This window comes from Rhinoraja longicauda, chromosome 8 (assembly GCF_053455715.1).
Source record: "Rhinoraja longicauda isolate Sanriku21f chromosome 8, sRhiLon1.1, whole genome shotgun sequence".
NCBI classification, from domain to species: Eukaryota; Metazoa; Chordata; class Chondrichthyes; order Rajiformes; family Arhynchobatidae; genus Rhinoraja; species Rhinoraja longicauda.
The window spans coordinates 43,243,200-43,257,363 of NC_135960.1; the positions used below are offsets into that span (position 1 = coordinate 43,243,200).

General features: G+C 43.2%; 1 protein-coding gene across 1 annotated transcript in view; it reads left to right on the forward strand.

The window, feature by feature from the left end:
- Window positions 1-1,484: 1,484 nt before the first annotated feature.
- cps1 (carbamoyl-phosphate synthase 1, mitochondrial) overlaps window positions 1,485-14,164 on the forward strand; it is a 144,038-nt gene continuing 131,358 nt past the window's right edge. The window contains exon 1 of the mRNA XM_078403776.1: window positions 1,485-1,740. Coding sequence (XP_078259902.1) covers window positions 1,615-1,740 — 126 coding nt within the window. The 5' untranslated portion in view covers window positions 1,485-1,614. The remainder of the gene's footprint in view (window positions 1,741-14,164) is intronic.

Below are 14,164 nucleotides of genomic sequence, written 5' to 3' on the forward strand. Positions count from 1 at the left end.
TAGTGGGAAGCCTAAAGTTGCCGCTACACTGCTAAAGCAACAAAGGAGTTTTTCAAAGCTAAAGAAATGGTCAATTCTTGAGTGGCCATGTCAATCACCCGACCTGAACCCAATTGAGCATGCCTTTTATATGCTGAAGAGATAACTGAAGGGGACTAGCCCCTAAAACAAGCATAAGCTAATACAGGCCTGCAATACAGGCCTGGCAGAGCATCACCAGAGAAGACACCCAACAACTGGTGATGTCCATGAATCGCAGACTTCAAACAGTCATTGCACGCAAACGATCTGCAACAAAATACTAAACATTACTCCTTTCATTTACACGACATTGCTGTGTCCCAAACATTGTGGTGACCTGAAATGGGGGGACTATGTATAAACACTGCTGTAATTTAGACATGGTGAAACCAAAATGTATTAAAATGGCCTTTATTAAAATCTGACAATGTGCACTTTGACCATATGTGATTTTTTTCTATTACAAATCTCAAATTGTGGAGTACAGAGGCAAATAAATAAATGATGGGTCTTTGTCCCAAACATTATGAAGGGCACTGTAGTTCCATTGAGCTAGGTTCAATACTGACCTTCTGTGTGGAGTTTGCACTTTTTTCCCTGTGACTACATATGTTTCCTCCGTCATCCCAAAGACAGCCTGATGGGTCATTGGCAACTGTAAAATAGACTTTGGTGCAGTTTAACGGCAAAAAAAAATTTAAAATGGAGTTGATAGACATGTGTGAGGAAATAGGTTACGGGGTTTGTGGAAAATATGATAAGGAGGACCTCCGCACCATTAAAAGCTGGCATGGGCTAGCTAGGCTGAATGGCTTATGGTAATGTGTACCGATATAATAAGATTGGAGATTTGTCACAAATGTAGTAAAATAACTGATAATTAAAACCTTTGGAAATTTTTTTTCTAAAGTTAGTAAGATTTTAATCTATAAGAAAAATCACTCTGGGACATAAAAGTGAACTTTCAAAAGATGCCGCCCAACCAACCACACCACGCCCCCTCTCCGACTTTTAACATTACGGTGTACGCATTTGCGCAGATTTACTCTAGCACCAGACTGAAGAAAAAATCGGATTAATGTTAATTCTTTTCTGGAGCTCTGGAAAGACTTTGTAATAACGCTGTCGGTTTTGTTTCATGGTGTTCATATGGTATGAATTTATTTACGTGCTCTCGCAGGTCAACAACGGTTTCATATTTCCAATGGAAATCTCCACAGGTAGAGTAAACCTGCTATTAAAAGCGCTGCTTGATTAGGAGAAATACGCTGCAGACATCTCAACGCGTGCCGAATGTCTGAACGAATTGATGTGCTCTCCGCAGCTGATACGATTGCATCTGTTGACAGGAGAACCCCCAGATCGAAGTAAAGTGAAATAACCCAACGAGACACGAGGTCGCTGCTGGTCAACTTTTAACGTCACCCGGTCACCAAACACAAAAGTACAAAAGAGGCCGGATCCTAACTTCAGTCATTGGGAGCCAGCCTGACCGTGGCTGAGTTCTGCATGGGGCGGGGCAGAAAGAACTTTTAACGACAATAAAGTAAATTTCACACGCAATTGAATCGTTTGAATCCCAAGAGTCCGATAATGAGCAAGATACTAAGAGCGGGCAACTTGTTGAAATCTATCAAGCATGGCATTACAACATGCAACCCTGTACAGCGGCCAGTCTGGAGTTTGGAAAAATCAGGAGTCAGAATGTACAGCATTAAGGTAACTATACTTAACTTGCAGTTTAAAAAATATTGCGAATAACTACTGTCGACACAGGGGTTACTTCATCCACAGCCGACTTGGGAGTAAATATCAGAAAGGAATTGACTTTTCTCGCTGCATTTTAAACTCGCCTTTTCTCTGAGAGACAAGTCAAGCCACGTAATACACAATTGGGTGGAAATACAACATCAGAGTGAGATGGGGGAGAGGGTGATTTAATCCGCCGGGTTTTGCTTTGTATTTCCATTCTGAAAGGGAGGTAATGTCTGGAACAGATTGCATTTGCCGAGCCTGGTCGCAGCGCTGAGCCGGCTTCAGTTTGCAACCCCGCCTCTGTACAGAGCGGTGACCGACCGGGCTGCCCGGAGCCGCCTGTACGCATGCACCATGGATGGCAGGCAGGCCGGCCGGCTGGCAGGCAGCAGCGCATGCGCCATTGGCCTGAGGTGTGAGGATCCCCAGCAATGGGTTCGCTGCACGTTTCATTTGTACAGAACAAATGTGTTTTTTTATGGTGCATATGCAGAAGTTTGTAAGAGACATCAGAGATATGTCTAAGAAAATAACTGTAGATGCTGGTACAAATCGAAGGTATTTATTCACAAAATGCTGGAGTAACTCAGCAGGTCAGGCAGCATCCCAGGAGAGAAGGAATGGGTGACGTTTCGGGTTGAGACCCTTCTTCAGTCTGAACCGGACCGAGCGCAGGTGTTGAGCGAAGCGATCTGCGCTCGGTCCGCGTTCGCCAATCTGATCTCCTGGTGGCCGAGCACTTCAACTCCCCCTCCCATTCCCAGCTGACCTCCTCCAGTGCCATAGTTTCTTGCGACACTAAATGGTGGTGTGTGTTGTATTTTTTAAAACAACCTTGTCTCCTCTAATTCTTAATAATAGATTCATAAAGCACAGAGTCAGGCTCTTTGGCATAACTTGTCTGTGCTGCCAAGATGTCCTGTCTAAGCTTGTCCCATTTATCCGCATTTGGCCCATATCTCTTGAAACTTTTTGTACCCATGTACCTGCCTAAATGTCTTGTTAAATATTGTTATCGTACCTGCCTCAACTATTTCCTCTGGCAGCTCGACCATACACCCACCACCCTCTGAGTGAAAATGTTGCCCCTCTATTCCGGTTGTCTTTATCTTCTCACCGTAAACCTATGCCTTCCAGTTTTTGATTCTCCTACACTGAGAAAAAGGCTCTTTGCCTTCACCCTATCTATTCCCCTCATGATTCTGTCATCTCTACATGAGCACTCCTCAGCCTCCTGCTTTCCATGGAATAAAGTCCTAGTTGGCACAAACTCTCCACGTAGCTCAGCCCTCGAGTCTTGGCACCATGCCTGTAAATCTTCACTGCATTCTTTTGTGTTTAATGGCATCTATCCAATAGTTGTGTGACCAAAACTGAACACAATACTCTAAGTATGGCCTCACCAATGTCTTGTACGACTGCAACCCAATGTCCCAACTTCTATACTCCATTCGAGTTATTGATTGCGGATGATCACAATGAATGGTGGTGCTGGCTCAAAGGGCCGAATGGCCTCCTCTTGCACCTATTTTCTATGTTTCTATTCCCTGACTGAAGACCAAAGTGCCAAAAGCCTTCTTAACCACTTTGTCTACCGTTGACTTCTCTTTCAGAAACTACAGTACAGTACTATCTATCTGCTCCACACACTCCTTTAGGTCCTATTGTTCACTGGAGGTCCTGCCCAACTTTGAGTTCCCAAACTGTAGCACTTGCATTTATCTAAATTAAATCCATTAGCCATTTCTCAGCCCACTTGCCCAGCTGATTGTGATCCCTCTGTAATTCCTGGTAACCATCTTCCCTTCGACAATACCACCTATTTTAATTGAATCTACAAATTTACTGATCATGCCTTGTACATTCTTGTCCAAATTGTGGACATAGATGACAATTAGCAATGGGCACAGCACTAATTGCGTGCCTTCAATCCGAAATCAAACTTCTTCCACCACCACCACCACCATCTGCTTCCGACCATGAAATCATCCTTGCATCCAGTTATCTATCTCTCCTTGGATCACTTTAAATCTCTGCATTTTTATTTTCATTAAGATTCATCAGTAAGAGTATTGAGTATAAAAGTCGGGAGGTCATGTTGCAGTTGTATAAGATATTGGTGAAGCCACATTTAGAGTATTGTGTTCAGTTTTGGGCACTATGTTATAGGAAAGATGTTGTCAAGTTGGAAAGGGTGCAGAAATTTATGAGGATGTTGCCAGGATTCGAGGGCCTGAGATATAGGGAGAGGTTGAGCAGGCTAATGTTCTATTCCTTGGAGTGCAGGAGGATGAGGGGTGATCTTTATAGAAGTGTACAAAATCATGAGAGGAATAGATCGGGTAGATCCACAGAATAATTGCCCAGAGTTGGGGAATCAAGAACCAGAAGACCTTTAAGTTGAAGGTAGAAAGATTTAATAGGAACCTGAGTGGTAAGTTTTTCACACAATGGATATATGGAATGAGCTACTGGATGAGGTAGTTGAAGCAGGTACAATCGCGACATTTAAGAAACATTTGAACAGATACATGGATAGGACAGGTTTAGAGGGATATGGGCCAAATGCAGGCAGGAGGGACTAGTGTAGATGGGCCATGTTGACCGGTGTGGCCAATTTGGGTTGAAGGGCCTGTAAGACTCCAACTCTTTTATTTTATTTTAATCACGTATCAGATTTCTATTCAAACAACAACAGATTTTCGGAGAGAGTATTTCCCCCCAGTCCTTGCCTTTCACCCTATTAGCTTCTGCATCCTTTGTCATTTCTGCCATCTGTAATGAGTCCCACCACTAAGTACATCATCCTCTTCCCACTCCTTTCTGCCTTCTGTAGGGACTCCATTATCTGCTTATCTCTCCCTGACCCCTAGCACTTTCCTCTGCAACCACAGTAGGTGCAACACTTATTTCTTACCCTTCCTCTCCCGCCACCATCCTGGGAACTAAACAGTCCTTAGTAGTGCGGTAAAGATTCCCATGCATCTCATCCAATTCTGTCTTTTCCATTGTGCTCCCCACGTGGCCTTCTCCACGTCAGCAAGATCAAGCATGGACCAAATGACCAGTTTCCAGAGTGCCTGCACTTTGTTCACAAAGACTATATCCAACTCCTGGTTGCATGCTATTTCAACTCCCCTTCTCATTCCTACACCAACCTGCCTGTCGCTGTGTTCTCCAGTGTTCGGATAAACTAGAGGTAGAAACACCTTTGTTCTATTTGGTTACTCAACAACCTAATAGCATGAACATTGAATTGTCCAATTTCAGGTAAACCTTGCCTCCTGTCTTGTTTCCTTGCTCTGTCCATCTGTTCAATCTTAGGTCATCTCATTTTCTTCTGCTTTCCCATACTCTGCCCACTCCAATCCTTCATCACTCATTTCATCTCCCTTCCCTCCTGCTTCCATCGAACTATTACATATTTTGCCCTCTATTCCTCCCTTATCCATCTGATTCCATCTGGCCTTCACCTCTCTGTTAAAACAGTTCTCATTATCAACTTCCTAACTTATCAGATTTCAGTTCTAGTCTCCTTTGTGATCCTGCTTATCACCCTCCAGCAGCTGACTTTTTCACCTTCCCTTGACTTGGTTCAATTTGTCCTTTTATTTTTGCTTGCACCTACCACCCATCTGCATCTGTCTCCCAACTCCACTCCCTATCTGATCATATCAGTCCATATTTTTTCCCTAAAAAAAACTTTATTCAGAATTTTTTAAAGATGAAATAGAGTGCATGGGGAGAGGATATTTCTACTAATGGGAGAGTCTAGGAATCCAGCTTCAGACTAAAAGGATGATCATTTAGTAAGGAAGTGAGGAATTTCTTTAGTCAGAGGCCGGTGAATCTGTGGAATTCATTGCCACAGACGACTGTGGAGGCCAAGTCAAGTTGATAGATATTTTTAAGGCAGAGATTGACAGATTCTTGATTAGTAAGGGTGTCGGGGGTTATGGGGAGAAGGCAGGAGAATGGGGTTAAGAGGGAAAGATCGATCAGCCATGAATAAATGGTGGAGTAGACTTGATGGGCCTAATGACTTAATTCTGCACCTAGAACCTATGAACATATACCAAACGAGAACAGTGCAAGAAAACTCTTCTGACCTTCTTAGTGTTTAGACATTAATGTGTTATATTCTATCGTGTTCTCAAACTATACATACCAAACACCCTCACATGTGCCCCCATGGGTTAATATCCATTCCCTTGTTTGAGGGACATCTTCACCATACCTTGCTCCCCAATGTCCCACCAGGGAAGGGCTCTGCACTGTGGTCTTCCCCCTAAAGCCTTGGTGTTCTTTGCACCAAGCTTCAGCGAGTCCCTCAGCACGTACTCCTGCAGTCTGGAATGTGCCAGTCAGCAACATTCCCTGATGGACATCCTTCACCTATTAGATTATTAGATCCGCACCCTCCATGCAAGAACAGCCCATCACCTGCACGTGGGGGATGACAGACTGCCTTGCTTGCGATTGCGGATATCCAGACCAGACCATCCCACACATCGTGAATGACTGCTCACTGAAGCTTTTTCCTGGAGGCATCAAGGCCATCCACCGAGCAACTGATGCTGCCCTGGCCTGGATGTTTACCCTTGACCTACAACTTTAGGCTGTGCACGCCATATGCAAGAAGAAGAAGAAGACCCTCAGTTCACCTATCACTTAATGGTTTCTGTCTCCCCCCCCTCCCCCTCTCCTCTTTATACTGACTTCCCTTTCCAGTTCTAATCCTGATTCAGGATCTCAACTCAAAACGTTGACAATTCCTTTGTTTTTTAACTCCTTTTTGTTTATGGGTAATTACACCCTGTGAAATATTTTCATAGTTTCCTTTAGGACATTTGTCAAAGCCTTCATGTTCTTGCCATAACATAGTATCTAGAATGGAGCACAGTACACCAAGGCGTATAGCACATACACAAGTACAGCATTACATTCTTGCTTTTGTATTCCAGTTGCTGTTGAGAAGGCCTGGGATCATGTTACTTTAACTTGCCTTGCCACTCCCTGAGATATATACATCTATGCTTCATGCTTGTTTTTAAATCATTTTTAGAATCTGGGTGTTGCTGATTATTGGCCTTGAGCCAGTGGGGTTTGGTCACTGCCTTGAATGGTTGCAGTCTTTCTGGTGAAGGTGGTTCTGGATTTGGGCTTGGGGAGGGAGTTCCAAAATTTAGACCCAGTGATGATTAAGGACTGGCAATATTTTTCCAAATTTAGATGGTTGCTTGGAAGGATCTTGAAGATGATGTTGTTCTTGTATGTCTGCTGCCCCTGTTCCTTTTGTCAATGGAGGTCGTGGTTTTAGAGATACTGATGGAGTAGCCTGTTCAAATAACTAATTATTTTGTGAATGATGCACACTGCAGCAGGTGGTGGAATGAATGTTTCAGGTGATTGATGGCCACTAGGAGGGTTGCCTTGCCTTGGATAGTTTTCGCCTTGAGAATATCTGGAGCTACACTCATTCAGGAAAGTCAGTAGTGTGCCAATACATTTCTAATTTCTGTCTTGTGGAAGATGGAAAGACCTTGGTGTGTCAGAAGCTGAATCAATTGCCACAGATGCCCAGTGTCTGATCTGTTCTTGCAGCTACAATGTTTATATGGCTGATCCAGTTGAGTTTCTCGACAGTAGGGACCCCCAGTAATTTGATTGCAGGTGAGGGGTAATATTGTAAATGTTAGTAAAGCATTTTAAATATATATTTTCTGAAAGGCTTGGTATTTCCGGGAACTGGCTTTAGGACATTGAACAATACAGCACAGGAATAGACCCTGTGGCCCATGCTACCCATGCCAAACATGATGCTGTTAAACCTGTCTGCATGTGATCCATATCTCTCTGTTCCATTCATATCCATGTGCCTCTCCAAAAGCTTCTTAAATGCCACTATCATATCTGCCTCACTCAGCATCCCTGGGTGCACGTTTCGGGCACTCGCCACTCTCTGGGTCTGTGTTTGTGTGTGTGTGTGTGTGTGTGTGTGTGTGTGTGTGTGTGTGTGTGTGTGTGTGTGTGTGTGTGCGCGCGCGCGCACGTGTGTGCCTGTGCGCATGCGTGCACGCTGGCCCCTCTCACTTCAAAGCTATGCCTTCTGTCTTTCACATTTGCACTCTGGGGGAAAAGGTTCTGACCGTCTACACTAGCTATGCATCTCATAATTTCGGCTCTACTCTCCGCCACTGACACTGTAGACAAAACAGTCCAAGTTTCTCCAACTTCTCCGGGTAGTTAGCGCCCTCTAATGCAAGCAGCATTCTGGTAACTACTTTTAAACCCTCTCCAAAGCTCCACATTCTTCCTGTAATGAGACGACCAGAACTGGACCAGAACTCCAAATGCAGCCAAGTTCCTATAAAGCTGCAACATGACTTCCTCACTCTTGTACTCAATGGCCCAACCATTGAAGACAAGCACACCATACCCTTTCTTTACCATTCTGTCTACTTGTGCGGTTATCATATCGTATCATATATATATACAGCCGGAAACAGGCCTTTTCGGCCCTCCAAGTCCGTGCCGCCCAGCGATCCCCGCACATTAACACTATCCTACACCCACTAGGGACAATTTTTACATTTACCCAGCCAATTAACCTACATACCTGCACGTCTTTGGAGTGTGGGAGGAAACTGAAGATCTCGGAGAAAACCCACGCAGGTCACGGGGAGAACGTACAAACTCCTTACAGTGCTTTTACTTTCAAGGAGCTTTGGACTTTGACCGCAATATCCCTATCTATCGGAATGCCGCTCATTATTTTATGTACTTCAATAAGGTAGTCAACCTCTGGCGTACTAGAGAAAACAATCCAAGTTTGTGAAATCTCTCCTAGCTAAAACCCCCTAATCCAGGCACTAGTCTGGTCAACCCTTTCTGTTCCCTCTCCAAAACTACCACCCTGTCCCTCTAGATAAATCCCCTAATCTAGGCAGCGTTTGGGTAATCCTCTTCTGCACCCTTTCTAAAGCTTTTGCATCCTTCCTGCAATGGGGTGACCAGAATTGTTGTATGTGTTATGTACATCTGAACTCCAATTCTCTTTTTTCTTTGTTCTCATTCCTATTCCTTTATTTACACCTCCAGATAGATCAGCTGCAGTTAACAAGCCATCACAACCCTTTCTCAGCACGCACCATCTCTCCTTGTCTACTTGTACCATAGGTTTCCACCCTAGGTGCAGGAAACCTAAGTTTCCTGAAGGTTTCCACCCTAGCGCAGACATTCCATTTTGTTCCTTCCCTCTTCCCTTGAAACATTTAATTTCTAATTTTTTTCAGTTCTGATGAAGGTCATTGCCCTGAAACATAAACTCTGTTTCTCCTTCAGTGCTGCCTGACCTGCTCACTATTTTTGGCATTCTTGATTTCAGATTACAGGATCTATAGTTTGTTGCTTTTTTATCATACTCTCTTGTTATCTGGGTTGTGGTCCCTTTTCTAGCCCATGATATGTAATGGTTTCCGAATCACCAATATTGGAGTATCTTATCTATGGTTTTCAGGTTTATCCTTCACTCAAACAAACCTTTGGAATCCCCTGGCACCATGCTGGTATCTGTGGAGCAGTGGACTCAATCACTGTGGGTCAATCACATCAGCATTTTCTACCCTCACTACTTTTAGCAATTTAAGACAAGATGGCAAACCTACTTAGTCACTTGCCTGACGACATCTCCTATATCTCTCTTTATCTTGTCGTATCCCAGCAATTCCTCAGACCACAATTTTGCACAGTTATTGTCTTGGATAACTATGTTAGAGAGAACTTTAGTACCTCATCAACACCATTCATTTCAACCCCAATGTATGAGGTGCACACCTGGGGACTCCAGCGGTTTGAACATTGACTTCTCCCACTTCAGGTAGTCCCTGCTTCCCCTCTCTATCCCCTCCCTTTCCCCGTTCTCCTACTAGTCTTCCTGTCTCCGACTACATCCTATCTTTGTCCCGCCCCCCCCCCCCTGACATCAGTCTGAAGAAGGGTCTCGACTCGAAACGCCACCCATTCCTTCTCTCCTGAGATGCTGCCTGACCCGCTGAGTTACTCCAGCATTTTGTGTCAACCTTTTATGATAATAGGTCTACAAAGACCTTTCTGTCAATTTATTCACATTCTATTTTTTCTTTCTGTCAGCTTCTCTGACCTTTTCAGTCTCTGACTGATTCCCCTGTGTCTCATTATGGCATTCATCAGACCTTTCAGCCTACTCCTTACCTTGGATTGAGCGATCGATACCTTCATTGCATCACAAGGGAAAACATACTTTTCTGATTAGAAGAAAAGGAATGTATGCCATGATCATGAAAATATCTTAATAAGTTGCAGTTCATCACTTTGTTTACTTATGTTGAGATTTTTCTCTTATTTAGACATGCCTTTTGTGGGCAAGCAAGTGATTAATGTTTAATTGGAAGTCAAATAAGATTGCTAATATAGAGATGGTCAGGATAACACAACATTATTTTCAAAGTTATGCATGATGAAGTGTGTTGTTGATGCTGATTTAATGTTAGTTTCGTTTTTTCAAATGATTGGGAAAATAATTTCAGTCCATGTCACAAAGAATTTTCTTTATTCGTGTTTGGAACAGCTTTCGTTTTGGTTTCCCATGGTTGTTTCACAGGCATCATGCCAAACTGTTTAGTTTAGTTTAGTTTTGGCAAAGCCAACATACAATGGCCCGCAGTAGCCTCTTTGCTTCACCTGGTAGGGGGAACACAGTTGTGCAGGGAGTTCTGTGTCTTAGATCCAGGGATGCTGAATGAATCTCCTCGTGGTTTCACATCAAGATAGGGTGTGCTCTAAAGGTGAGATTGCCAGCTCTCCTATAAAGGTGAAGGGCTTGGGAAGTGTAGTTAGGTGAGCCTGAGAGTGTAATTGCAGTGAAGTTTATTAATGTTGTATGTTCCAGCCATAATTGTTGGTGAAAGTGCTTGGTTAATGTGGTGCGAGTATCAATGGTTCAGTTCTCTTCCTTCTGCCTCAAACCTAGTAGTGTTTAGTTTAGAAATATAGCACGGAAATAGGCCCTTCTGCCCACCTGGTCCACGATGAGCGATCCCCACTCATTAACACTATCCTACACATACTAGGGACAATTTACATTTTTACTAAGCCAGTTAACCAACAAACTTAAACCTGTATGTCTTTGGAGTGTGGGAGGAAACCGAAGATCTCGGAGAAAACCCACAGGGTCATGAGGGGAACGTACAAACACCGTACAGACAGCACCCGTAGTCGAGATTGAACCCTGGTCTCTGGCACAGTAAGGCAGAAACTCAACCGATGCGCCACCATGCCATCACTAAAATTACCTTTATTTATAAAGCCTTTCTATCTGCATGCAAGTGCAGTACTAAAAAATTTAAAGGGTGAATGGATTCCTGTGTTATCTCCAGAGCTGAAAAAAAACTAGACTTAGAAGTTTCCTCCGCCTTGAATCTCTACTGCATTCAATTTTGGGTACTGTAAAATTTTGAAACATAGATGGAATAAGTATATCTTTTTAAAAAGGAACAGCAAAGTGGTTCAGGAAACAAAAGACCAATTAGCAATACTTGCAGTAGAAAAATAAAATTCTCACTCAAAATTGCATGTAGTAATTTAAAAAAATGCTGTCAGTAAGGATTTCGAAAGGGAATCTTACTCGTGATCAATCCATTGAATTCTTTGAAGAACCAACACATGGGAGATAAGGGTCATGTTGTAGATGTAATATATTGGATTTTTAAAAGGTCACTTGATAAAGTGCTGAATAGACTTGTGACCAAGGTCAGAATATATTTACTCAGGACAAATACCGGGATCAATAGTACTTTGGCCTCTAAGCAGTAAAGAATGAAGGAGAAACACTGCTATGCAAAAGGGATGAAGTATTCTGAAAGAATTGGTATAAAGTCTGCTATTCACCTTTTCAGAGTTGAAAATCTGCCATGTAATTTCACAACTTGAGGAGAACAACAAGTTGGGCAATGTAATTAGTGAGGAGACTCTTTGTGCTAATACGGCACCTGATCCTGTGTGAACTCAACTAGATAGCCTTGGGTAGGAAAAAAACTAGATACTGGTTAAAATCGAAGGTAGACACAAATGCTGGAGTAACTCAGCGGGTCAGGCAGCATCTCGGGAGAGAAGGAATGGATGACGTTTCGGGTCGAGACCCTTCTTCAGTCTGAAGGGTCTCGACCCGAAATGTTACCCATTCCTTCTCTCCCGAGATGCTGCCTGATCCGCTGAGTTACTCCAACATTTTGTGTCTACCTTAGATAGCCTTGGGCTTAGTTTGTGTTTGAATAGAAGTCTGCCCAGGATTGACAGTCATACAGAATTAAGAGAGGAATACTGTGGCAAAATACAGTTGCATATTAATAAACTTTCAGAATTGCTGTATATTACAGGTCCACCACTGATTTTCCAGCAAGTGATGGTCCAGCACCTCCTTTAATCTGGGCAAAATTACTAGAGTGCACTTGAAATCCCTCCCGGAAGACCTCCAAAAATGTGTTGCCTAGGCCGGGTAAGGCGGCTGATCTCTACCTCATTGGGATTTCAATGGACGATTAGTGGGTCAGATTTGACCCCTGCAGCCAGGGTTCTGGACTGGAGCTGGCAGTTCGCTCCCAGAGCCGATTTCAGAGCCTGACTTTACAGCTAGTATCTCTGCTCTCCGGCAGCCTTGGTAGATCGTTAGACTTCTCTGAAGCTATGACCTCTGTTGGTCCACAAAGCTGACATTCCTGCAAGTCTCTGGAATGAAGTGCAATGGGAAATTGGTGGTGCACCTGTACCAGTGAACTTCAGAGTAGATAAATGCAATGTGGCCATGTTGGTAGGCTGCTAAGTCCTTTTTAGAAAAAAATAGACTTCAATGGCAGAACAGCAGGATCTAAACACATTGGTTCACACTTTACAACATAACTTTTAAAAAAGATTTAATGAGTATTTTACTGGAGCCTTTAAAGCCAGGCTCTTCTCTCTAGGGGGAAAAAAAAGGGAGAGGGTGATGTTGTGGGTGGCTGTTTTGAGCATGGCCAATAAGAATAGTTTTAATAGAGTGAACATGAAGAAAGTACTTTAAGCTTTTTAACATAAGTAATAAATTGATACATAAAATATTAAGACTGATTAATTAGTACCTGTATGGTAGGTTGGTCTGGAAGTTGAGATTATATGGGATCTAGGGTGAGATAGCCAATTGGATAAAAAATTGGCTTGGTGGAAGGAGTTAGGGTGGTGGTGACAGTTATTATTCAGATTGGAGGCCTGTGGTGTGCTGTAGGGATTGGTGGTAGGTCCATTGTTGTTTGTCATCTACATTAACAATTTGGATGTTAATTCTGTTAACATGGTTAAATAGGTTTTGGATGACACCAACATTGGTGGTATTGTGAAAAGTGAAGAAGGTTACAACTGAATGTAGAACAACTGGGGAAGTGGGCCAAGAGATGCCAGATGGATATGAACTCTGTGCTTTATGTTGCACTTTGGTAAGTTAAATCGGGGCCGGACTCGCAGAGTAAATGATAGAGCCCTGGTGAATGTTGTAAAACGATGTGGTTGCCTGTCAGTGGTGACAAAGGCAATCATGTTTGGTATGCTTGCGTTCATCAGTCCAGGCAGTTGGGATGTCATGTTACAACTGGACCAGTAATTGATGAAACCATACTTGTGCAATTCTGGTTGCTTAGCAGAAGGAAGCATGCCATTAAGCTGGAAAGGGTGCGGAAAAAAATAGTGATAATATTACTGGGACTTCAGGGCATGTTATGAGGAGAGGCTTGGGTTTTCATCCTCTGGAGTGTAGGAGGTTGAGGGGATGACCTTTAATGTATAGTAAATCTTAAGGTGAATGGTGAGCTTTTTTCCCCCAGGGCAGCAAGTATAAAACTAGAGAGCATAGTTACCTCATCTATTGCGTTCTGTGCTACTGAAGTGACCTCCTTTTGCATCAGTGAGACGAGGCGACTGCTTCGCCAAGCACTTGCCCAGTCCTCCTCAACCTTCCGGGTTCCTAACTGTTTTAACTCCCATTCCCATACTAACCTTTTGGTCCTGAGCCGCCTCCATTGCCAGAGAGAGGCAATTCATAAGCTGGATGAAAATATCTCACAGGTAGGCTTGGGTAGTTTACAACCCATCCATATGAACATTGAACTTTCCAATTTTAGATAACATCACTGCTTCTTTGTCCACCCCCATCTTTTCTGTACCCCATCCTGGTGTGCTCTCATTTCTCCCACTATACTACCTGTATTATGCACACTGTCCATGTTACAGATATCCTGCTGGATAAGCATCCATTGAGAGCTTAAACCATAATTGTATGTTGGAAATAATTCTTTCAATTGTGTTTACTGTCCCTCCTATTTCA